The sequence below is a fragment of the Macaca nemestrina genome, chromosome 17 (genome assembly GCF_043159975.1).
Source record: "Macaca nemestrina isolate mMacNem1 chromosome 17, mMacNem.hap1, whole genome shotgun sequence".
Lineage (NCBI taxonomy): Eukaryota > Metazoa > Chordata > Mammalia > Primates > Cercopithecidae > Macaca > Macaca nemestrina.
This window is the reverse complement of record NC_092141.1, coordinates 4,177,471-4,200,193: the sequence shown is the minus strand read 5'-3', so window position 1 is coordinate 4,200,193 and position 22,723 is coordinate 4,177,471. Positions and strand designations below refer to the sequence as shown.

Below are 22,723 nucleotides of genomic sequence, written 5' to 3'. Positions count from 1 at the left end.
AGCTTGGAAATCGTCTGCAGATAGCTGGTGCTATTGGAGGGCTGATCTAGTTTATGTCCCTTCTCTCAGGGACCATAGTCCTATACTACCTTTTGCCCAATATTTGCAAGCTATTGTTTCATGTTTTTTCAGTATTCAGTACTCTGGTTGTTTAAGGTGGGAGAGTAAATCCAGTCTCTCTTGTTCTGTCTTGTTTGGAAATGGAAATCTCATGTGTACTATTTTTTTTTTTTTTTTTTTTTTGAAATGGAGTCTAGCTCTGTCGCCCAGGCTGGAATGCAATGGCACGATCTTGGCTCACTGCAACCTCCACCTCCCAGGTTCAAGTGATTCTCCTGCCCCAGCCTCCTAAGTAGCTGGGATCACAAGCGTGTGCCACCACACCTAGCTGATTTTTGTAGTTTTAGATGGGGTTATACCATGTTGACCAAGCTAGTCTTGAACTCCTGACCTCAAGTGATCCATTCACCTTGGCCTCCCAAAGTGCTGGGATTACAGGCATGAGCCACCGTGCCCGGCCTCATGTATGCTATTTTTAAGAACTTTTGTTAACACCTGTGGAGATGGCCCTCTTATACACAATAGTAAGAATGCAAATTGTCCCACTCAGTTGCTTGATGGATAGGTAGCCATTACTATTTTTGTGTTTACCTGCAAGCTGGCTTTATTGGCTAAGACTGAGCCCAGGAGATTTGTGTTTCTGCAGTCCCTACTTTAGTAAGGCATGTTCCTATGGAAGAAATAGCTGCTGGAAGCATGAACTGTACTTTTTGTGCCTTTCTCTTTCTGCCTGATGTCACCCTTCAGTGAAGGACTACCAGCTGGTCCAGAAGGGAGGAGGACAAGAATGTGGTGACTCTCAGGCCCAGCTGAGCCAATACTCCCAGCACTTTGCCTTTATCGCCAGTCACCTTCTGCAAACCAGCATGGACAGCCATTGTCCCGAGGCAGTGGAAGCAACTTGGGTCCTGTCCCTGGCCCTCAAAGGATTGTATAAAACACTAAAGGTAATGGTGAGCTTCTGCAGTTGGCAGTGGACCTGGCTATAATTTGACATCTGCGTGGGGATTAACTAGGAGGAAATGCCATCTGATTTCGATGGATGGTAAACCATAGGATCTTGATTATTTTTAAAAACACGTGGGCCTTGCGCACAGATAACTTCAAAGAGGAAATACTATTTTCCCAATAGTTGGCTTCTCTGTCTTTCCATTGTTTCAAGGAATCCAGTACTACTACTTCATGGGAACACAGCTTTGTCAGATGAAGAGAAAACTTGACTGAAAAGTTTCTAACTTTCCTCTCTAAATGACAACTCCTGTGCTTCATCATAGACGATGAAGGGAAGAATAAAGGGAGCTAGCATCCTAGGGAATGAGCAACAGATTTGGCAATTGGAGTGGAAAGAGGTAGACAAGTTGAAAAACTGGGCAATGGCCAGGCGCAGTGACTCACAGCAGTAATCCTAGCACTTTGGGAGGCCGAGGCCGGCGGATTGCCTGAGCTCAGGAGTTCGAGACCAGCCTGGGCAACATGGCAAAACTCCGTCTCTACTAAAATTACAAAAAATTAGCCAGGTGTGGTGGTACGCACCTGTAATCCCAGCTACTCGGGAGGCTGAGGCATGAGAATCATTTGAACCTGGGAGGCGGAGGTTGTAGTGAGCCGAGATCATGCCATTGCATTCCAGCCTGGGCGATAGAGCAAGACTCCGTCTCAAAAAAAAAAAAAAAAACAAAAAAACAAAATAACAGGCTGGGCAATATTTGGCATGGAGATGAGCATGCTCGCTGACTTACGAGAATTTCCAATACCTGAGAGGCAGAGGAATGATCTTTCAAGGAAACACATGTCAGTTCACTTTAGGATCATCTTCCCAATAGAGATATCCATGAAAGGAGGAGCTCAGCTGAAAAGTTGAAGGCTATTCAGCGGAAGCACCGATAGGGAGCTCATGGAGGGCACTCAACACCGCAGGAGCTGGACTCAGCGGCATTTCAGCTCTAATCTACACTGGGAGTTTGTGGTTGTAGAATTGAGACCATTCATCTACTATTTCTTTTGTTTGTTTGTTTGTGGGTTTTCTCTGGCATTTCTTTGTTTGAAACAGGGTCTCGCTCTGTTGCCCAGGCTGGAGTATAGACCTGTGATCATGGCTCACTGCAGCCTCAAATGCTTTGGTTCAAGGGGTCCTCTTGCCTCAGCCTCAGTCCCTAGCTGGGACTAACCACAGGCGTGTACCACCATGCCCAGTTATTTTTTTTAATTTTTTATTTTTTTATTTTTTTTAGAGACAGGGTCTTGCTGTGTTTCCCAGGCTGGTCTTGAACTCTTGACCTTGAGCCATCCTTCTGCCTCCGCCTCTCGAAATGCTGGGGTTACAGGCCTGAGCCATGGTGCCCAGCCTGCTGTTTCTTGAGTTCATGGCATTTATCACAATGTGCTACTGTTTCCATTGTTTACATTGTAGTAGGAAAGGGAAAATAAACTCCCTAAGGGCAGCAGTCATTTCTGTCTTTGAATCCTTCATTCAGCAGATATTTGTTGAGCACCAAGGGCCAGATGGAACTGAGTATGTAGTATTGAGCCAGAAAAAAGGTCCCTGCTCTCCTGGAGCTTACGGTCTGACCGGCAAGAGAGACAACAGGGAGCCTGCAAGAAAAACTGCTGTGGGTCAAAAAAAGCCTTACTCTAGTAAAATTTGAACTGATAGATAAGGAGTCAGCTTTGGGAAAACTGGACAGAGCATTCCACGCGGAATGAGTAGCAAGCTCCAGGCCTCAAAATGGAACAAGCGTGGTTGTCAAGGAGCAGAAAGAACACCTCCCAGGCTTCAGGATAATGCAGGAGAGAGGGGGTGCGCAGCCAGAGAAGCAGGCAGGGACCTTGGTCTCTGTCAGCCATGATCAGAGGCTTGGATTTTAGCCTAAAGAGCACCGGACAGCTTTTGGAAGTTAGAGCAGCGGGATGTGACATAAAATAGGCTTCATTCAAAAGTATGTGTTGAATGAATGAATGAATGAATGAGTGAATGAACAGACTGAGTTATAGCTAAGGTTGTACCTTCTTCACTCCAAGGCAGTCACAAATCGTTCTTTTTCTGCGTGGCAGGCTCACGGTTTTGAAGAGACCCATGCTACCTTCCTTCAGACCGATTTGCTGAAGTTGCTGGTGAAAAAATGCAGCAAAGGGACTGGCTTTAGTAAAACGTGGCTCCTCCGGGACCTGGAAGTAAGAGACGAGAGGGACTCCTGCTCCTCTTTTCCTGGTGCAGATGTACTGGCCTAGGAGTTAGAAGCGTCAGCGAGTTCCAGTTACTTCTGCCCTGTGCACGCTCATTTAGTACAGTGTTGGAAACTCCCTTGCTTCTGTATTCCCTTTCGGAAATAGGGATTATGACACCTGTCTACCCCTGTCAGGGAAAATGAATTTAATGTTTGTTCAAAGAACAGTGGAAGAGAAGTGTTTTATGGAAACACATGATTAACCATTATATCATGGTAATAAAGTATACCCTTGAATTTTTATTTCCCTTTAAAGTTGCTTTCAGCCAATATCAGCCTCTAAATTTGTCCTCACTTACGTTTATTTTTACGTAGGATTTTAGTTGATCATTGTAATTTTATTACTGTTCCCCTTAGACCTTAGAGTTTTCTTAGTGGAACTACTGTGGTTCCCTGTGGACTTTCTGTGCCCAGTGCCAGCTTTAGGCCCAGGAAAGGCTGCCGCCGCATAGGAGGGAGTGAGCGGCCATTCACAACCCAGCAGAGGCTGGAACCTGCAGAAACAGCTCTCAGTTGCCAGAAGAGGATTTGGTTAGGTTTAAGGAAACTATGCTAAAACATATTAATGGATAATTTGGAGAGTATTTGAACTTTTATTCTTAGGGGATATTTTCAATTAAAATTTTTTATTATTAGAACCACACTGCAGAAAACTTTATTAAAAAAAAAAAAAAACCCTCCAAACTCTATCCCAAACACAGCTGCCATTAGCATTTGGTGTATTTTCTCCTTCTTGTTTTGTTTCTATGCGTTTTACGGTGCATGTGTAAATCTAGACCACATCGTGAGCATCTTATTCAAAGAAACTGATGGCATGTGGGTTTCTTTCTAGGTTTCGATGTAGTTTTCATAACATTTTTTATGGATACATATAATACATGAAAGTGGCTTTCAGTTTTGTTGCTATTAGTGCTTCACTGAGCGTATTATGAAAATAACTTCGTATATTTTACATTATTCGTAACAGATGAGTTGCTGGGTGAAAGCATATGAGCATTTCCCTAGCTCTTTACATTTTGCCAAAAGAAGTTCTAAAACGGATGATAGCAGTGTATACCATCTGTGGGAAAGTTAATAAACACAAAGGTCCCCATAGGGTTCAGTTAGTATTTCTTTGGTTACAAAGTATAATTAAACATACATTCGTGTTTCTTTTCTAATTTCACATTCTTCAAGTAAATTCTGATGTCTTAAAATGGTTAGGCCCAATATTTTCATGATTAAAGGACTGTACCGTCTTCCCGCCCACTAAGCGCTCACATTCAGCTGGATTTTCTTTCTGTGTAGATTTTGTCCATCATGCTGTACTCCTCAAAAAAGGAGATGAACGCTTTGGCTGAGCACGGAGACCTAGAGCTGGATGAGCGAGGGGACCGAGAGGAAGAGGTGGAACGGCCCATCAGCAGCCCTGGCGACCCAGAGCAGAAAAAGCTGGACCCCCTTGAGGGCCTGGATGAGCCCACCAGAATATGTTTCCTGGTGTGTGCTTGAGTCGTCATGTGGCTTGGGAGGGGCTTCTGAGGGATGACTTCTCTTTGGCCCGGGCCATGTTTCAGCCTAAACATGAAAACGCTTCCGTCGGCTGTCCTGAGAATTCACTTCCTAAAGACTCAATCTGTGTTGTGCAGAATTGATCCAGAAGAACAGAAAAGCCCCACAGCAATAGTTCTTAATATATTGGGTTATAAACTCAAAAGCTTTAGGTCCTCTCTCCCCATAAAATACACATTCAAATATGTATGTAAAATTTTGCATGAATTTCCAGGGCTTACTAAAGCCCTAAGGCTCGTCCATGAACTCTCTACAATAGTTCCTTCCTCATAGTTTCTCAGAAATACACTCTTACCTCCCCTAGGTAATCTATTCTTCCTCAGAATAATATGAAAAGGATGAGGGCTTGGACTTCAAAAGTTGTAATTAAATGAGGAGTAAACAGAAGGTAGGATAGAATGTCAGAAAAACCAAGTCCCAGCTAGGCACAGTGGCTCACACCTGTAATCTCAGCACTTTGGGAGGCTGAGGCAGGAGGATCGCTTGAGGCCAAGAGTTCAAGACCACCCTGGGTAACTTAGCAAGACCCTGCCTCTACAAAAAATAAGACTAGCCAGGTGTGGTGGCATGCACTGTAGTCCTGGCTGCCCAGGAGGCTGAGGCAGGAGGATCACTTGAGCCCAGGAGTTCAAGGTTACAGATTTTGCAAGAAAGTTTGCATCCCCTGCCACAGAGCATACATGCATTTCTGTATCCATGAATAAGTGAAAGCTATGAATCCAGTTGGCACAATACAGAAAATGATAATGTCATTGATACTAACAGAAAGACTACTCTGATCAACATTGCTGACAAGTTTAAGTGCAGGTTAAAACTCTTGCCTTTCTACGCTTTTGGTACTCAGTGGTATGAGCTATGATCACACCACTGCACTCCAGCCTGGGCAGCCAAGTGAGACCCTGTGTCAAAAAAAATCCAAAGAAAATACCGTGCCCATATGTGTGCTAGTTGTCAAACTTGAGTGTAAAACGGTTATAGAGATGCTAGCCGTGAATATGATGTGGTGAGTAAGTATCTACTATTAGCACTGTATTTTGTTGATAGGATATTTCTTTGGGGTTTTAGTGTTTTATAATTTCCTTTGAAATTACAATCCTAATGTAGGTGTTACAGTCCATGTTTTAGTGCTTACAATTGTATATGCTTTTTAAACTACCTATATAATGTTCCTCAATTATAACCTGTGGAAGCTTTTGCTATATTATCTTCTCAGTTTTGAGTTCAGTTTATCAAAACTGTATTGAAGCACTTTTAATGGTTCTTGTCTTTGTCCTCCCCGGGCCTCCAGATGGCTCATGATGCCCTCAATGCCCCTCTGCACATTCTTCGGGCCATATACGAACTGCAGATGAAAAAGACTGATTCTTTCTTCCTGGAGGTTCAGAAGAGGTAAGGGACATTTCGGTGCAGCTGAAGTGTGGCCAGGGAGAGCACATGTGAGGGCAGGAGGGTGTGCCCCTCCTGGCAGCGGCTTCTGGATTGATGGACACTCTGACAGGCCGGGAAGCAGTTGCTAGTCCTTTGTAAGGCGAGGTGGGAGGTGGCCTGTGCTGCATTACCTGGATCATCTTCGAAGGGCACTGTGGTTCCTCTTTAAAACTGATGTTTGTAGTCTGCCTCTGAGAAGTAAGTTTCTGAGAGGAAACTTATTTTACAGACGCAGAAATTAGGCAGGCACCAAAATGGCTCTCGTGTGTAATCCCAGGGAGCAGATAGTGTAGAACAGGAACTTCTGCTCAAGAGATTTTTAAAATTAAGAACATACCCTTTCTCTTGGCCAGGAAGTTCAGAGCTAGTTCTTGGGCCCAGCTTTTTAATTTGGGTAGAACTTTACATATCTGCAGTCTGGTCTCTTCCTCCATCCCCCATATCCTAATTTTGACTCTTCTTACTCTAATTGTGAATTCTCATTTAATTTGTCTTTTATTTTACATTTCATGTGTCTCTTTTATGAGTTTCTTATATATTGCCTAAAAGCCTTTGTGAGATGAAGCAGGGTTGCATTAGTTAGGGTACAGTCTAAGCTGCTGTAACTAAGAAACAAGAAATATAATGTATCAGGGCAGTAGAATGTGTGTTCTCTCACATAACAGTCCAGAGGTGGGCAGAGTCTGGGGTGGGTGACAGCTGTGCTCCACAGAGTGACCCAGCAATCCCAGCGTTCTCATCTGTGGAGTGGAAACTCACTTGGCCACCCCACGTCTCGGTTCTAGCCCAGAGGAAAGGGGGAAGGTGGAGAAGGGACTGCGCCATTAGTCGAGGTGGGACACCACCTTGCTCACCTGCACTGCCCGGAACCCAGGGGCATCACCACATCTAGCTGCTAACCATGTCTCTCGCTGGGTGACTATAGCTCTTGCTAAAATTCTAGGGAGCTTTAGAGAGAGAGAAGGGCCACCACGTTTCGGCCAAAGTCGTCTAACTGTTCAGACTGCGTTGAAATAAGGCAAACACCAGGCTGTAACCATTCCAGCTGTTTCTGTACTTCACTTCTGTTTTCTGTGTGTCATTTTCATTTTTCTGTTCGTAAACCTCCAACCACAGCATGGAGTCACTCTGAACCCATTTTGATTCAGGAGCTGCCCAATTCGGGGATCACTCTTTGCTCAGTTAAACTCTGTTAAATTGTCTTTAAAAAAAGAGAAGGGGAGTCCAGGCATGGTAGTGTGAGCCTGTGATTGCAGCTACCAGGGAAGCTGAGGCAGGAGGATCGCTTGAGCCCAGGAGTTCCAGTCCAGCCTGGGCAATAGCTTCAACACGTCATCTCTAAAAAAATAAATTTTAAAAAAAATGTTTTTTTTAATGAAAAGAAAACATTTAAATTAATTTAAAAAATGAAAAAGATCGAAAAGGAGAATGGATTTTGCAGGAGAGTTTGCATCCCCTGCCCCAGAGCATGCATGCATGCATTCTGTATCCATGAATAAGTGAAGGCTGTGAATCCAGTTGGCAAAACACAGAATATGATAATGTCATTGATACTAACAGAAAAACAACTCTGATCAACATTGCCAACAAGTTTAAGTGCAGGTTAAAACTCTGGCCTCTGTACACTGTTGGTACTCAACTTTGTGCTGCCTTTCTTCAGGTTTGATGGTGACGAGCTCACCACAGATGAAAGGATACGGTCCCTGGCTCAGCGGTGGCAGCCCAGTAAGAGTCTGAGGCTGGAAGAGCAGAGCGCCAAAGCTGTGGATACAGACATGATTATCCTGCCATGCTTGGTATGTCACCCCCCCAGACCCAAAGTGTCCGCACCTCATCCCCCACCCCATAGCACCACTGTAAGAAGGCTAGACCTCTGTGACGGTGGGCTTGGGTTTGCAGTCCCGGCCTGCACGCTGCGACCAAGCCACTGCTGAATCGAACCCTGTGACCCAGAAGCTGATCTCCAGCACAGAGAGCGAACTGCAGCAGAGCTATGCCAAGCAGCGCCGTAGCAAGAGCGCCGCCCTCCTGCACAAGGAGCTGAACTGCAAGAGTAAGAGGGCTGTCCGGGACTACCTCTTCCGAGTGAACGAGGCCACGGCTGTCCTGTACGCCCGCCACGTGCTTGCGTCCCTGCTCGCCGAGTGGCCTAGCCACGTGCCAGTGAGCGAGGACATCCTGGAGCTCAGTGGCCCTGCCCATATGACCTACATTTTGGATATGTTCATGCAGCTGGAAGAAAAGCACGAGTGGGAGAAGGTAGTTATGCAGACTGAGCTTGCGCTCACCCACCAGGTTCTTCCTCTGCCCCACAGGCTTCCTCCAGTGAGTGCTTCCTGGAGCGAGGCTACCTGTGTGGCTGTGCGGCTCCCTGACAGGTGTGAATGCAGCAAAGGTAGGGCCACTGTATCCTCTCCCAAGGATTGGGCTAGTGAGGAACTCAGGGGCCCTGAGCGCAATTTCCAACTGAACCAGAAAGCTTTGTCGCCATCTTCCCAGTTTCCAAGTGCAGAAATCTTGAGGCACATTCGGTAGCTCCTTTTTGATCCTGTGCCTCACCCACCGTCACACACAAACACACAGTCCATGAGGAAGTTCATTTGGCCTCTCAGCCTTGCTTTGCCCATCTGAGAACTCCACCAGACCTCGAGGTCCTTGCCCGGCCTTGCAGCGCTGCAGGTGCTGGCAGGCTTGCTCTAGCCTATCGAGCTTTCAGAAGGGACAAAGGGAGCCATCCTGCCTCTACTAGGCCCTTGTGTGGACATGTCCTCCCCCGGTTCTTGCCACCTAGAGCTCCCAACTCTGCACCTCACTGTAGACATCGATCACATTGTGTGGTCATTATTTATCCATAGGCCAATCCACCTGCTTGGCTGGGGACTCCTTCAAGGACCAGGACCCTTTATGACTGGTTCTGTTAGTTCTTTGAGACCACCTCTAAGCAGTATCATTCTGAAAGGACTGCAGTGTCCTGATTGACAGCAACAGCCTGGTCCAGTGAGAGGCTGGTGGAGTTGGTTTTGGGTGATGGAGTCACAGAGGCTTGTCCTAGGTCTAAGATGATGCCAGCACTTTTGGGTGGGTCTTGGGTTGAAGTAAACTGTCCCTTCTTCCTGATGCCACTAGCAGGCCCTGACCTTATCTGTCTGCTTCCTACCAGATCCTGCAGAAAGTGCTCCAGGGCTGCCGAGAGGACATGCTGGGGACCATGGCCCTGGCTGCCTGCCAGTTCATGGAGGAGCCAGGAATGGAGGTGCAAGTGAGGGAATCGAAACACCCCTATAACAACAACACCAACTTCGAGGTAGGGCCTGGGGCTAGCAGGTCCTGTAAGGGCTACTGAGTGGCACAGACCTCATCAGTCCCCTGGACAGCAGAGACCTGTCCAAGAAAGCGCTTCCTGGAACCAACTGCAGTCTGCCTCCTCGAGGCCAGGGATTCTGTACAACAAGTCTCTTCTCCGGGCCTTGCTTGTTTTAGTAGAAGAAAATGGGCCACCTCGTGCTGCAGGAGAGCTTTACTTTCCCTGCAGCAAGCTCCTGAGAGAGAGTGCTTGGCGTCACAGTGAGACAGTGAGTCTGAATGTGGTCCAGGTTGGACCCTCACTCTTCCGCTGCCTCCTAATGACCTGCCCACACCTTGGATACTACAGCCCCTTTTTAAATTTCCCATAACTGAATCAAAGTCTCATCTTTTCCATCCTTAACTTTGTATCTGGGCAGGGAGGTAGGCATTTTGATGAGGCAGGAATGGGGCAGCCTCCGTTATTCTCATCGACTTAAGGCCATGTATATCCTTTAGCACATTTTTTTTTAGACGGAGTCTCACTCTGTCGCCCAGGCTGTGGAGTGCAGTGGTGTGATCTCAGCTCACTGCAACCTCCGCCTCCCGAATTCAAGTGATTCTCATGCCTCAGCCTCCCTAGTAGCAGGAATAAAGGCACCTGCCACCACACCCAGCTAATTTTTGTATTTTTAGTAGAGACGGGGTTTTACCATGTTGGCCAGGCTGGTCTCTAACTCCTGACCTCAGGTGATCCGCCTGCCTCGGCCTCCCAAAGTGCTGGGATTACAGGCGTGAGCTACCTCACCTGGCCCCCATTAGCACTTTTAAAAATGTTAGAGAGAAAACAGGAAATGTTGGAGTTGCCCAGGCATCTACTTCTGAGCGGAAGATACCTGCAGCAGCAAAGGTGGATGATGAAAACCGATTTAGAACTGGGTTATTGGCCAGCTGAGATTTTGTTTTTCAGAAGTATAATCTCCTAACTGCCTTCCTTCCAAGTCTCTTCTCTCGCCATGTTCCTGCGCTCCAGCCCCACTCCCTTGGTCCCACACAGGCACATGTGGTCAGCCACCAGGTTTGACCCCAGAGAGGTCTTGTCTTCTCCACTGATCCTAGACACCCGTTGTCCTTCTCTGGAGTTCCTGTTGCTGCTACTTTCTGATTTCCTCACTTTTGCCTCAGCCCAGCCTTGCTCCACACCAGCTGTCAGTGATGCTACACCGTGCAAGCCTCACCAAAGCTTTCCAGGGTTTTCCCTGTTGTCCAGAATCTTAGTGCCTCATTTTCATGCCCAGGGCCTTCAGTGTCTGCCCCTGCCAGCCTCTCTGGGGTCATGTCTTTTCCCTGTTCCTGCTTCCCAAGCATATGTGCCCATGTAGCACACCCTTTACTCCAAACATGCCAAGCTCCTTCCCATTCCCTGAACGTGCTAGACCTTCACAGGGCTGTTCCGCTGTCTGAAACGCACCCCACGCACTCAGGTCCACCTTGCCTCCCACTCCTGCCTTCTCCTGGCAGGGTCCTCCTGTCCTCTTCACTCTTCACAGCAGCCTGACACTCCTTCTCTGGGACCCCGTGCCGCCTGCCCCACTGTGCCTCCCTCGCACCGCATTTGCAGTCCGTGCATGCTCCTCGCCGCAGCTGGACCGTGCACTCCTGGAGGCCAGGGCTGTGGTTAACTCATTTCTCACGCACCCAGGTCCAGCCGCAGGACTCAGCACGGGGCAGCTGCAGTCAGTGTCTAGTGAGCAGCATCAACAGAAGTGTTCTCCATTTCCCCTCTCTAGGATAAAGTTCACATTCCTGGTGCCATCTACCTCTCAATCAAATTCGACTCTCAGTGCAACACAGAGGAGGGCTGTGACGAGTTAGCCATGTCCAGCAGTAGTGACTTCCAGCAAGACCGACACAGCTTCAGCGGGTCTCAGCAGAAGTGGAAAGATTTTGAGCTTCCAGGTAGTGAAACAGATACTCGATTAGATAGGTTCTTCACAGGCAGTGTTTCAACTTCATACCGAGAAGGGGCCTTACGGGAGAATGTTGAAAGGGGTTTAATAGCTTTCATCCGACACACCTCTGTTGTCGTTCCCTGTTGCTCCAGTTCCTGACCTGCCTCTGACTCTTGTGTGCCTAGGAGACACTCTGTATTACCGCTTCACCTCCGACATGAGCAACACCGAGTGGGGCTACAGATTCACCGTGACGGCCGGACACCTGGGGCGGTTCCAGACAGGTGTGTGCTCTGGGCTTTGCGTTCGCACCATCTGCCTGCCAGGGACACTCCATGGCTGTGGGTGCCATGATGTCACTGATCTTGGTTAAAATCAAAGCAGGTACTTGTCTCTCACACTTTCCAAATTTGTCTCACAAGCCCCACACCTGTCACTCCTGAATGTGATTTCATTGGCTAGTTGTAAACTTGAGTGGCCAGCTATGAGAGGCATTCTGTCAGGGCCCGAAAAGGATGCTTGTTCTCTTAGAATTTGCCTGGGCATTTTGAAAAAAGGAGGAACTGAAAATATGACCCCTGTGTCATTTTTACAAGAGCCTTCATTTCAGCGAGAATTTAAATGATCGCAGTTATTTCATCCTATTGATTAAAATTTGAGCAGTTTATAATAGAATTCTTAACATACACAATTGTTATACTTTATATAATAATATTACTTATTACATGTCTCTGTTTGTATATCTGTGTTTTGGGGTGTTGGCCAGGATTCGAGATTTTGAAACAGATGTTGTCAGAAGAAAGGGTTGTGCCTCATCTCCCATTGGCAAAAATTTGGGAATGGCTGGTGGGCGTGGCCTGTCGCCAGACTGGCCATCAACGATTAAAAGCCATCCACTTACTTCTGAGGATTGTGCGATGCTGTGGCCACAGGTAAGCAGTGTCCTGGATGGGAGCCCTTTGCCAGGCGTATGTATCCCCAGTCTGTGGCTGGCCCTTTCATGCTGTCAGTGGTGTCTTTGATGAAAAGACATTTGTGGTTTAATGTCTTCCAGTGTTTCAGCCATTTGCTTTATGCTAACGTTCTTGGTGTCTTGTTTAAGAAATGTTTGCCTTACTCAAAGGTCATGAAGGTATTTCCTATGTTATCTTCCAGAAACTCGTTTTTCCTTTCACACTTAGAGGACTATCTGCCTGGAAAGCATTTGAGTGTATGACAGAAGGGGTAGGCATCAAGTTAGTTTTGTTCCATGTGGATCTCCATTTGACTCTATAGATTTTTTTTTTTTTTTTTTTTTGAGACAGAGTCTCACTCTGTCATGCAGGCTGGAGTGCTGTGGTGCGACTATAGATCAATTTGATGAGAATCAAGATCTTTAGAACACCAAGTCCTCTAATCCACAGCCATTATATATTCTACTTATATTCCTCTATTGTTTAGGTCTTAGTAATATTGTATAGGTTTCTATGTAGAGGACTTAACATTTTGTTAAATTTATTACTAGATATTTAATGTTTTTGATACTATAATTGGTATTTTTTAATTTTAGCTTTGTTTTTTGCTGATATACAATTAATTTTTGTATATTGCCCTTATATCCAGTGACCTTACTAAATTTGTTCATTCTAAGACTATGCAGATTATTTAGTGTACAGACGTATCATAATGTAAATAAATGTTATTTCTTCCTCTCAGTGCTTAGACGCTGTTCTTGCCTTTTGCACTAGGTAGGACATATAGTGTTGAATTGGGGATTGTAGACATAATTGCCTTATTCCTCATCTATGAGGGAAGGTGGTAGTGACTGTGTGTGCCATATATGTTGTCTACTTGGCCACCACCCTCCTTCCTCAGAACCTACCTGTCAGAAGCTCATTCCTCCTCTTTCCTGCATTTCCAAAGCACACACAGACAGACACACACAGAATGCCAGCCAGAGTGCGTTGATGATATTTGAAGCAACAGGTTATCTTCTCATGGAATATGGAACTGTCATTAAAATAATAAAGGACTCTGAAAGTCAGGGGAGAGAACATGATGGCTGGTGTAGTCAGTCCATAGGCAGCGTGGAGAGAGAGGGGAGAGCTCCGAGTCCCCATGGCCGATTCTGTACAATCAATATTCTCTAGAATCTTCTATCGTTCATTGAGTCAACAAATATTTATGGAGACAAACTGGTCCCTGCTTAGGGCCTTTGCACCTGCTGGCCCCTCTGCCTGGAACTCTCCTCTTGTACCCTCCCTCTTCCCCTCTGGCTCTAGGTCACTGTATTGACATTTTCGTGAATGTTCAATATTTGTGAATCAGCCCGGGTGGCTGAGAGGCTGTCTCTGACCTCCCCCTCAACCAAGAGACAGGAGCCCTGCTTCTTTTTTTGGTGGTCGTGGGGGACAGGGTCTCACTCTATCACCCAGGCTGGAGTGCAGTGGCACGATCATAGCTCACTGCAGCCTCCAACTCCTGGGTTCAAGTGATCTTCCCACCTTAGCCTCCCAAGTAGCTAGGACTACAGGCATGCACCACCACACCTGGCTAATTTTGTTTTTTTATAGAGATGGGGTCTCACTGTGTTGGCCAGTATGGTCTCAAACTCCTGGGCTGGGCAGGCTTGCTGTTACCCCCATGTCCTCATACGCAGACAGGATCACTTAGCCCCACACGGGCTTAGCTCTGTTCACTTGAGCGTCGAGTCCAGTAAGGACAGTCTGGTTGGCCGGGCGCGGTGGCTCAAGCCTGTAATCCCAGCACTTTGGGAGGCCGAGACGGGTGGATCACGAGGTCAGGAGATCGAGACCATCCTGGCTAACACGGTGAAACCCCGTCTCTACTAAAAATACAAAAAACTAGCCGGGCGAGATGGCGGGCGCCTGTAGTCCCAGCTACTCGGGAGGATGAGGCAGGAGAATGGCGTAAACCCCGGAGGCGGAGCTTGCAGTGAGCTGAGATCCGGCCACTGCACTCCAGCCCGGGCGACACAGCGAGACTCCGTCTCAAAAAAAAAAAAAAAAAAGAACAGTCTGGTTGAGCAGTGCTTATGAAGCATGGAACATCTCCATGGTCTCCTGGCTGGTGGGCCCTTCTTACCTGCAGCCGGAAGGAAGACTTGTGCCCTTGCCTGCAGTCTGCTGGCCACTGGCAACCTTCTTTCCAGCGGGGACCCCCTGCACCCTCCGTCCCCAGCCCAGAGGGAACTCCCGGTGGCCTTGCCACCCTAGCCTCTTTCATGTGTGCTCCTCATAGAGTGAGGGGGGCCTGCCTGAGGGCTTGGCCTGGAGGCCACACACAAGGGGCAGTCCTCAGGGGAGGGACCTTCTCAGCTCGCAGGTACATTTTACCTCCCATGCTGATGCTTCTCTGAAAACCCAGCTGGAAAGCTATCAGAATTGTCCTTTTTGTTTTGTGAAGATTTATTCCTCTGGGAAAAAGAGATTGGCTTCAGGATAACAATTAAATATACACAATGATTTTTCAAGTCATAAGAGAAAAAGCAAATTTTTTTAAAAAAGCAAAATCCAACATTATGTAATTATATATAGCCATATAACAAGTTCTAGAATATTATTTATTTCATAATTTTTCTTCTTCAAAGGATATTGAGTTGGAATTAAAGCAAAGGACAGCCTCCCTCTGAGTAAAAACGAAAAAAAAAAAAAAAAAAAAAAACCTCAGTTCATTCTCTCAGCAGGGGTTGTGTTTTATTTAGGGAAAAGCTTTCTGCCCGGGCAACCTTGCAAGCATCTTCTTCTGTTTCGTAAGCCAAGCCGAAAATCATAACAATGGTAGTCGTCGTTATTTTATTCTATTATTTTATTTTATTATTATTTTTTGAGACAGAGTCTCGCTCTCTTGCCCAGGCTGGAGTGCAGTGGTGCCATCTCAACTCACTGTGGCCTCCACCTCTCGAGCTGAAGTGATCCTCTCCCCTCAGCCTCCTGAGTAGCTGGGACTACAGGCGTGTGACACCACACCCAGCTAATTTTTTCTACTTTTTGTGGAGACAGGGTTCACCATGTTGCCCAGGATGGTCTTAAATTCCTGGGATCAAGCAGTCCCCCAACCTTAGCCTTCCAAAGTGCTAGGATTGTAGGTATGAGCCACTGCTCCTGACCATCTTTTTTTTTTCTTTAATTTTTTTTTTAGAGGTGGGGTCTCGTTCTGTTGCCCAGGCTAGAGTGCAGTGGCACCATCATAGCCACTGCAGCCGTGAACTCCTGGGCTGCAGCGATCCTTCCACCTCAGCCTCTTAACTAGGACTACAAATATGAGCCATCACGTTTGTCTTCAGTGTCCTTTTCTGATTATTAAAGCAGTGAGCATTGTAGAAAACCTAGAAAGCTGATAGGGTCAACTGCTGATGGCATCTTTTGTTATGTCTGTTTACTGTTGCTTTTCATATGCATAGAGAAAATACTGTATATGCAGGTTATCTTTGAATTTTATTTTGTATATGTAGTTTTACATCTTGCTTTTTTTCTTCTTTTTTTTTTTTTTTGAGACGGAGCCTCGCACTGTCACCCAGGCTGGAGTGCAGTGGTACGATCTCGGCTCACTGCAAGCTCCACCTCCAGGGTTCAAGCGATTTTCCTGCCTCAGCCTCCCTAGTAGCTGGAATTACAGGCGCCCACCACCACACCCAGCTAATTTTTGTATTTTTAGAGACAGGGTTTCACTATGTTGGCTAGGCTAGTCTCGAACTCTGACCTCATGATCCGCCTACCTCGGCCTCCCAAGGTACTGGGATTACAGGCATGAGCCACTGCACCTGGCCACATCTTGCTTTTTTTCATTTAATATTTATCTTGAGATGAGTTCCCACTCTCATTGGAAAGTCTTCATAGCTTTTTTTTTTTTTTTTAAGAGACAATGTCTCACTCTGTTGCCCAGGCTAGAGTACAGTGGCGCAATCATGGCTCACTGCAGCCTCCAACCTCTGGGCTCAAACGATCCTCCCACCGTGGCCTCTCGAATGGCTGGGTGCCATCATGCCCAGCTAGTTTTTTCTTGTTTGTTTTTTGTTTTTTTGTTTTTTTGTTTTAAATTTTTTGTAGAGACAGGGTCTCACTCTGTTTCCCAGGTTGGTCTCCAACTCCTAGGCTGAAGTGATCCTCCCACCTCAGCTTCCCTAAGTGCTGGGATTACAGGTGTGAGCCACCATGTCTAACCCATAACATCCATTTTTCAAGATGCATGTGAGCACACGTCCAGACCTCCTGTTCCCTTGGAGCCTGGTTTTGAAGTTTAGGTTCTGCCCCTTTACTTCCTTGCTGTTGGTGACTATTTGTGGCTGTTTTGTGGGGAGCATAGGTGAGAGTGCTTTATAATCACTGGTACCAGCTGTGGGAGAGGGAGGGTCTGAGCTGTGGTTCCTGCCAGCTGTCAGCCATGTGACCTTGGCGTGGCCCTCACTGAACTGACCACCTCCGGGGCTCCTCCCGCAGTGACCTGTGTGACCTTGCGCTGTTGAAGCCCCTGTGGCAGCTCTTTACCCACATGGAGTACAGCCTGTTTGAGGACGTGACACAGCCCGGCATCCTCCTTCCCCTGCACCGTGCCCTCACTGAGCTCTTCTTCGTCACCGAGAACCGTGCCCAGGTGAGGCCTGAGGTCTGGGCAGGGAGCCCGGTGCCTCCGTGTGTGTGCGCTCCCTCTGCTACCCAGGGCAGAAGTCGCCACCCCATCTGAGCCTGAGTGGCAGGGGTCTCGACAGGCCACACAGGACAGGCGTGGCTGAGAGTCTGAGGCTCTCGCCTCTCCCAGCCCTGGGAAACCCTCAGGTCAGCTCTGAGATTGCTTATTTTGTCAGGCCTAGAGCCAGTGGGGGAAAACCGCCTGGGATCAGCCCTGGACAGCAGTGAGTTTTGGAAAATAAAATGATGGGTTACTTCCGCTTCCTCCTCTTTTTTCCCTCCCCTCAGCACAATAGACTCATTGAATGTGGGAGCTGAAAGGGCCTTTCAGAGTTCTGTAGCTTCCCTCTCCTTTCACACATGAGGAAACTGGCCTGAGGAGGGGTCCCGGCCTGCTCACCCGAGGGCAGGTGGAGGCAGAGGCGGCCCCGGCAGTGGGCACCTGGCTCCTGCCAGTCAGGCTCCTGCCGGGGTTCTGAGCAAGGCAGTGCCGCGAGGTGCCAGGCAGAGTGAGGAGCGTCCACCCGCGAGAGGCTTCTGCTTTCGCAGGCGGGTGTCCCAGGTGGTCTGGGAGAGCTGCACTGTGCATCTGGCACTGTCGCTCACAGCCCTGCTCTCTCTGCAGGAGCTCGGCGTGCTGCAGGATTACCTGCTGGCCCTGACCACGGACGACCACCTTCTCCGCTGTGCGGCACAGGTACTCTCTCCACCCCAACAGAGCTGGCCCCCAGGCTGCGGGGCCACCGTCTCACCATTGCCAGGGCGGAGAAGGTCTGCGCACTGCGTCTGAGTAGGACAGAATCCACCCGGAGGTTACACAGAGCTTGTTCCATCCAGTTCTGTGACTGCACTTCCTCCGGGTGCTCAGAGAGCACGCATGAGCCCCATTTATCAGAGTCATTCACTCTAAACTGTGGGGTCAGAAGAATTTGTGTCTTTAAAACCAAAACAACCGATGCCTTAAATTTAGTTTGGCTGATTCTCGAAGTTTCCATGGAGTTAGATTTCACATATTTTTAGATGTGAGTTGCTTCTCTGGTAGCGGAACTCCTCTGCTGACAGCTGTTTGGTCTCAGGATGCTTCACACTTTTCACTGACTGAGGAGCTCAGAAAGCTTTTGGGTATGTGTATTATACATATAGCCATACGTGCCATTAGAAATGAGATTTTCGATCTAAAACGTAAGCAAAAGTTTAAACCTTTACCTTTTTTTTTTAAGTAGTGAACCCATTTCATGTTAACATGAATAACACGTCTTGTGAAAAACAACTCTAACTTTTCAAAACGAAGTAATTACTGAGTGCTCTGGGACAAATAGGTGACCAAAAAAGAAGAAAGGAAAGCCTGCAGAGGGTGGCGCTGTGCTTATCCCTGCAGACCCCTCACGTCTGCTCATAGAAGACAGCTGGATTCCCATGTCTGCCTCTGCAGTCAGTCAGATCACACGTCAGGCTCTGGAACACTCCACCGTATACTCAGGAGAAGGAAAGTGAAAAATGAACCTTGCAGACCCCGAAAGGGTCTCGGGAGTCCCCTGGCCCCAGACTACATTTTGAAAACCTTGGACTCCTTGAATATCATAATGTGTGTGGCCCAACACCCCCAGAAGACAGCTAGGGACACTGAGGCTCACAGGGTTACCCGTGGGTGGACACCCGGCCGGGACACCCAGCCGAGAGCCCTGCTTGAGCGCGGCGCTCTGTCCTTTGGACGTATTCTCCGAACACACTGCCCTTTCGCAGAAAAAGGTTGTCTGTCTTGCCATAGGCTTTGACGTGTACGCTCGGAAGTGGGAATGCCCCCAGCCCATACCGAAGAGTTTGTGTGAATTCACCCGAGACCTGTAGGCAGAATAAAAACTCCCTTACCCCCAACAGCTACCTACCAACATTGCCACCCCAGGTTTCACGACACCATGTAACGAAATTGTGATATTTGCCGTCCTGGCCCCAAAGCTCAGCATGGCGGCTTGCCTGTGGGCGGGTCCCTTCTGCGGCCCCTGTCCAGTCTCCATTTCCTCCTTACCCTCTTCTAACCCTCCCCACAGCCTGTCGAGTGTACTGCACCAGTGTTCTGGCGTTTCTCCCTGACACCTCTCCCTGCCAACCCCCTCTTCCTCCCTCGGCCACCTCCACCTTCTTGCTGCCCAGACCTGAAGGCCTGACGGACCCGGCCTTGCCTCCAGGGCATCTGAGTGCCCCCTTGGCCCTGTTTTCTCTACTCCCTCTGGTCCCCAGCACTGGCTGTTCGTTTCTTGTGAGTGCCATGCCTTTCCCCACCTGCATCTTTGCACTGTTTTCCCCAGAGTGTTTTCCCAGACCTCTGCGGACAGCCTTCTGAGCCCCTGCACTGGGACTGCCCCCCTGGACAGTGATGATTCCTACCTACATTTGGAGCTTTCACGTGCTCTTAAAAGCATTTTCTCTCTCCCTCCACCCTGTGGGCCTCTGGGGGAGGGGAACACATCTGGTTCATCTCAGGCCCCCCTCCTCCGTCCCCTCGTCCTCAGTGCTCAGCCGAGGGTCTTATCAGCACTCAGTGAACAAGGGAGTGGCTCCTGACACTGGCGACAACTCTCTTTCCCTCCACAGGCTCTGCAGAACATTGCTGCCATCAGCCTGGCCATCAACTACCCAAACAAGGCCACCCGCCTCTGGAATGTGGAGTGTTAGCCCTTGGTGTGGCGCGTGGGACTAGCTCATCTGCCACAGGGACTTTAGAGCAGACAGCCAGCCTCATTCAGGAACACTCCTGTAGCGCCAGTACCTGGCTCTCCTTGAGCTGACTTCCACTCCAATTCGGATGCCAAGCAGCCACGTCTCCAAGAGTTCCTGTGCATAGGCTGGACACAAGCACAGGCTGTAGCATGTTGAAAATAAGCCAAGCAGTGCAGAATGCCTCAGAAAGGGTGGGCAGGGGGCCCTTGAGAAGGTTCAGAGACCAGCTTTCTCCAGAGGCTGTCCCTGCAGGAGCCATGGGCCTGGGAAGACTTGGAAGCAGCCTCTCAACTGGTTTCTGTCTCACTTGCCTTCAGAGGAGGCACAATCCACCCAGATCCACCCTTCCAGCAAGACCGCCAGCGGCTGCCCGGCCCGGGAGCACCTCTTTGCTTTTCAAACCAAACCAAAACTGGCGAGAGCCCCTCCTGGCCACCACCGATCCCCAAGCATCCAGTACCGAACCAGGCATCGAGCTAGCTCCCTGCACGGCCGCGCCCTCCCAGAGAACTCCTTGAGAGGAACAAGTGCCCTTGGGGACAGGCGGCAGGCGCCCCTGTACGTCCGCTCACGCACCAGGCAGCACCACCGCAGTTTCTCAGTTGTTTTGATGTATTTCAGTTTCCACCTCACGTTTTTAGAGCAGAACCACACTGTCTCCCTGGAGGGGCTCAAGGGCATGACCCGGGACTGACCATTCTGTGAAAGTAGCAGAATGTGAGGAGCACGCGTGAGCTGCTGTACCTTGAAGATAATCAGAGGATATCTTATCTTAAGAGTAAAAACCCAGGCCGGGCGCGGTGGCTCAAGCCTGTAATCCCAGCACTTTGGGAGGCCGAGGCGGGTGGATCACGAGGTCAGGAGATCGAGACTATCCTGGCTAACATGGTGAAACCCCGTCTCTACTAAAAATACAAAAAACTAGCCGGGCGAGGTGGTGGGTGCCTGTAGTCCCAGCTACTCGGGAGGCTGAGTCGGGAGAATGGCGTGAACCCGGGAGGCGGAGCTTGCAGTGAGCCGAGATCCGGCCACTGCACTCCAGCCTGGGAGACACAGCGAGATTCCGTCTCAAAAAAAAAAAAAAGAGTAAAAACCCACATCATTTTATTTCTGCTTGACAGTCATGGTGGTCTGTCATACCCACCTCTGGGACTCTGCGTGGCTGTTTGGCTGTCACTTGTAGCAATAACGGCATTAGTTCTAGTCAGTGCTGTTACATTTTTCTTTTGATGGGTTTAGTCTTGCACTGGAGTGCCGATGGTGATTCTCCCTCCAGAGCCACGCTTGGGAACATGAAGCAAGCCTGCCATGTGGGCTGCGTGCCGGCCTTAGTGGACCTGTGGGGATGGAGCACGCCTTTAGGGGCAGTGTCTGGGCCGGAAGCACGTGCCACCACACAGAGCCAGAGAAGGGGCCCACCCACCAAGGCCAAGCTTGACCAGGTCGGCATTGCCATGACCCAGTGTGGCCCGTGGCCTCTGAAGGCCCCTCTCTGCAGGGTTTGCAGGGATCTGGATTGCAAGGGCCGGGGTCTGTAGGTCTGGAAGCATCTTCCTATAAGAGCGCTTTTGCCTGGTGGGTCAGGACTCCGAGGTGCAGCAGGCTTCACAGCCCTACAATTAAGTTCTCAGCTAATCCCCAGAGTTCTGGTAGAACTATCCCGGGGTGGGCGGAGGGTGGGATTCAAGGGAGACAGGAACACGTGGGGCAGGTCCTGGAATTCGGTGGCCTGAGGACTGAGGCCATCGCCTGGTGGAAAGGCCTGGCCAGGTTCCCGTGGCTTGGTACCTGAATAGGCAGGTGCTGCTGGCTCCGTAGAAACCCTTTTCCCATCTTTTGCTGTTTGCCAAACCAACCTTGCTTTGGGAGCTGCCTGCACGCCTCTCCCAGAGAAGGCCCCACCTTCTGCGCCCCTCAGACCCGAGGAGGTCTCCCAGTGAGGAGTTTGCCAAGAGGGGGACTCACAGGAAACAAGGCTTGGTGCTTGGGAGGGAGGCCCCGCTGCGTGCTCAGACTCAGCCAACCTGGAAGGTAGCCGAGGAGATGGCACCACCCACGCGCCTCCACACCCCAGACTCCGAGTAAAGCGGGCAGCAGGGCAGGAGTCACCCCTTGTGGCAGTGGCCGCCGCTGTACTCCATCCTCCCATCGGGAAGATCAGCTGTAGATAAACGCTGGGCTCTTCAGAGCACCTGTCCGCCCACCGCCCTTGCTGTTCTGGCCTCCTCGCTGCAGTTCATGGGAAACAAGCCTGAGTCTGCCCGCATCCGCGACGGCTCCGCCCGGCCGCCTCTGCCTCCGGCCACCGGGTGGCGCTGCCGAGCCAGAGCCGCCGCGTCCCGAGCTTTCCAGGAGCCCCAGGCCCCGAGGAGGCGAAGCCCGCAAAGGTGGAAACACGTGCCTACGCTGTAAAGAAATCCTGTTCCAGAGCATACCTGTTGTACAAACAGACACTGTTCCTAACGAGAGGAGTGACGTATTTTCATCACCGTTTTTAATTTGTTTTCTTACGGGTTTACGATTTTGAATTTTTCTTATTTGGTTGAAAGAATTTTGATTCTATCAACCTGAGTTCAGCCTGTAAAAAGGATGTTAAGCTGTGGGTAAAATATGCAAACGAAGAGAAATATATTGTACAAATTCTATATAATAAGGTACGCCTGTGTGTGGACTCGTCTTTCCCTCGCCCCGCCGTGTCTCGTGGAGCTCAGGCGTGGAGTTTACACCGCGCCCAAACGGATGCGAGGCGGGCGCTCGGGGCTCAGGGCTGAAAGGAATGGAGAGCTGCTGTAGCCCTTCCTCCAGACCATCCTCCGCCCAAGCCCGCAGCCCCCGCCCCTTCCCCGGCGATCCCAGGGCTTTGGTTCAACCCCCACCCCCG

At 49.2% G+C, this 22,723-nt stretch overlaps 1 protein-coding gene across 3 annotated transcripts in view; it reads left to right on the top strand.

The window, feature by feature from the left end:
• The window catches only part of LOC105472088 (zinc finger ZZ-type and EF-hand domain containing 1), a 139,950-nt gene extending 117,455 nt beyond the window's left edge, over window positions 1–22,495 (top strand). For 2 of the 3 annotated variants that reach the window (XM_011725043.3, XM_071082169.1), the window contains 13 exons: window positions 808–1,007; window positions 3,112–3,231; window positions 4,572–4,763; window positions 6,124–6,224; window positions 7,924–8,059; window positions 8,163–8,522; window positions 9,424–9,567; window positions 11,336–11,504; window positions 11,683–11,781; window positions 12,264–12,429; window positions 16,936–17,089; window positions 17,750–17,821; window positions 19,717–22,495. In XM_011725043.3, the coding sequence (XP_011723345.2) occupies window positions 808–1,007; window positions 3,112–3,231; window positions 4,572–4,763; window positions 6,124–6,224; window positions 7,924–8,059; window positions 8,163–8,522; window positions 9,424–9,567; window positions 11,336–11,504; window positions 11,683–11,781; window positions 12,264–12,429; window positions 16,936–17,089; window positions 17,750–17,821; window positions 19,717–19,797 (1,994 nt within the window). In that variant the 3' untranslated portion in view covers window positions 19,798–22,495. Of the gene's footprint in view, window positions 1–807; window positions 1,008–3,111; window positions 3,232–4,571; window positions 4,764–6,123; window positions 6,225–7,923; window positions 8,060–8,162; window positions 8,523–9,423; window positions 9,568–11,335; window positions 11,505–11,682; window positions 11,882–12,263; window positions 12,430–16,935; window positions 17,090–17,749; window positions 17,822–19,716 lie in introns of those variants that run through there. The other variant, XM_071082168.1, reaches the window with a different exon arrangement.
• The last annotated feature ends 228 nt before the right edge of the window (window positions 22,496–22,723 follow it).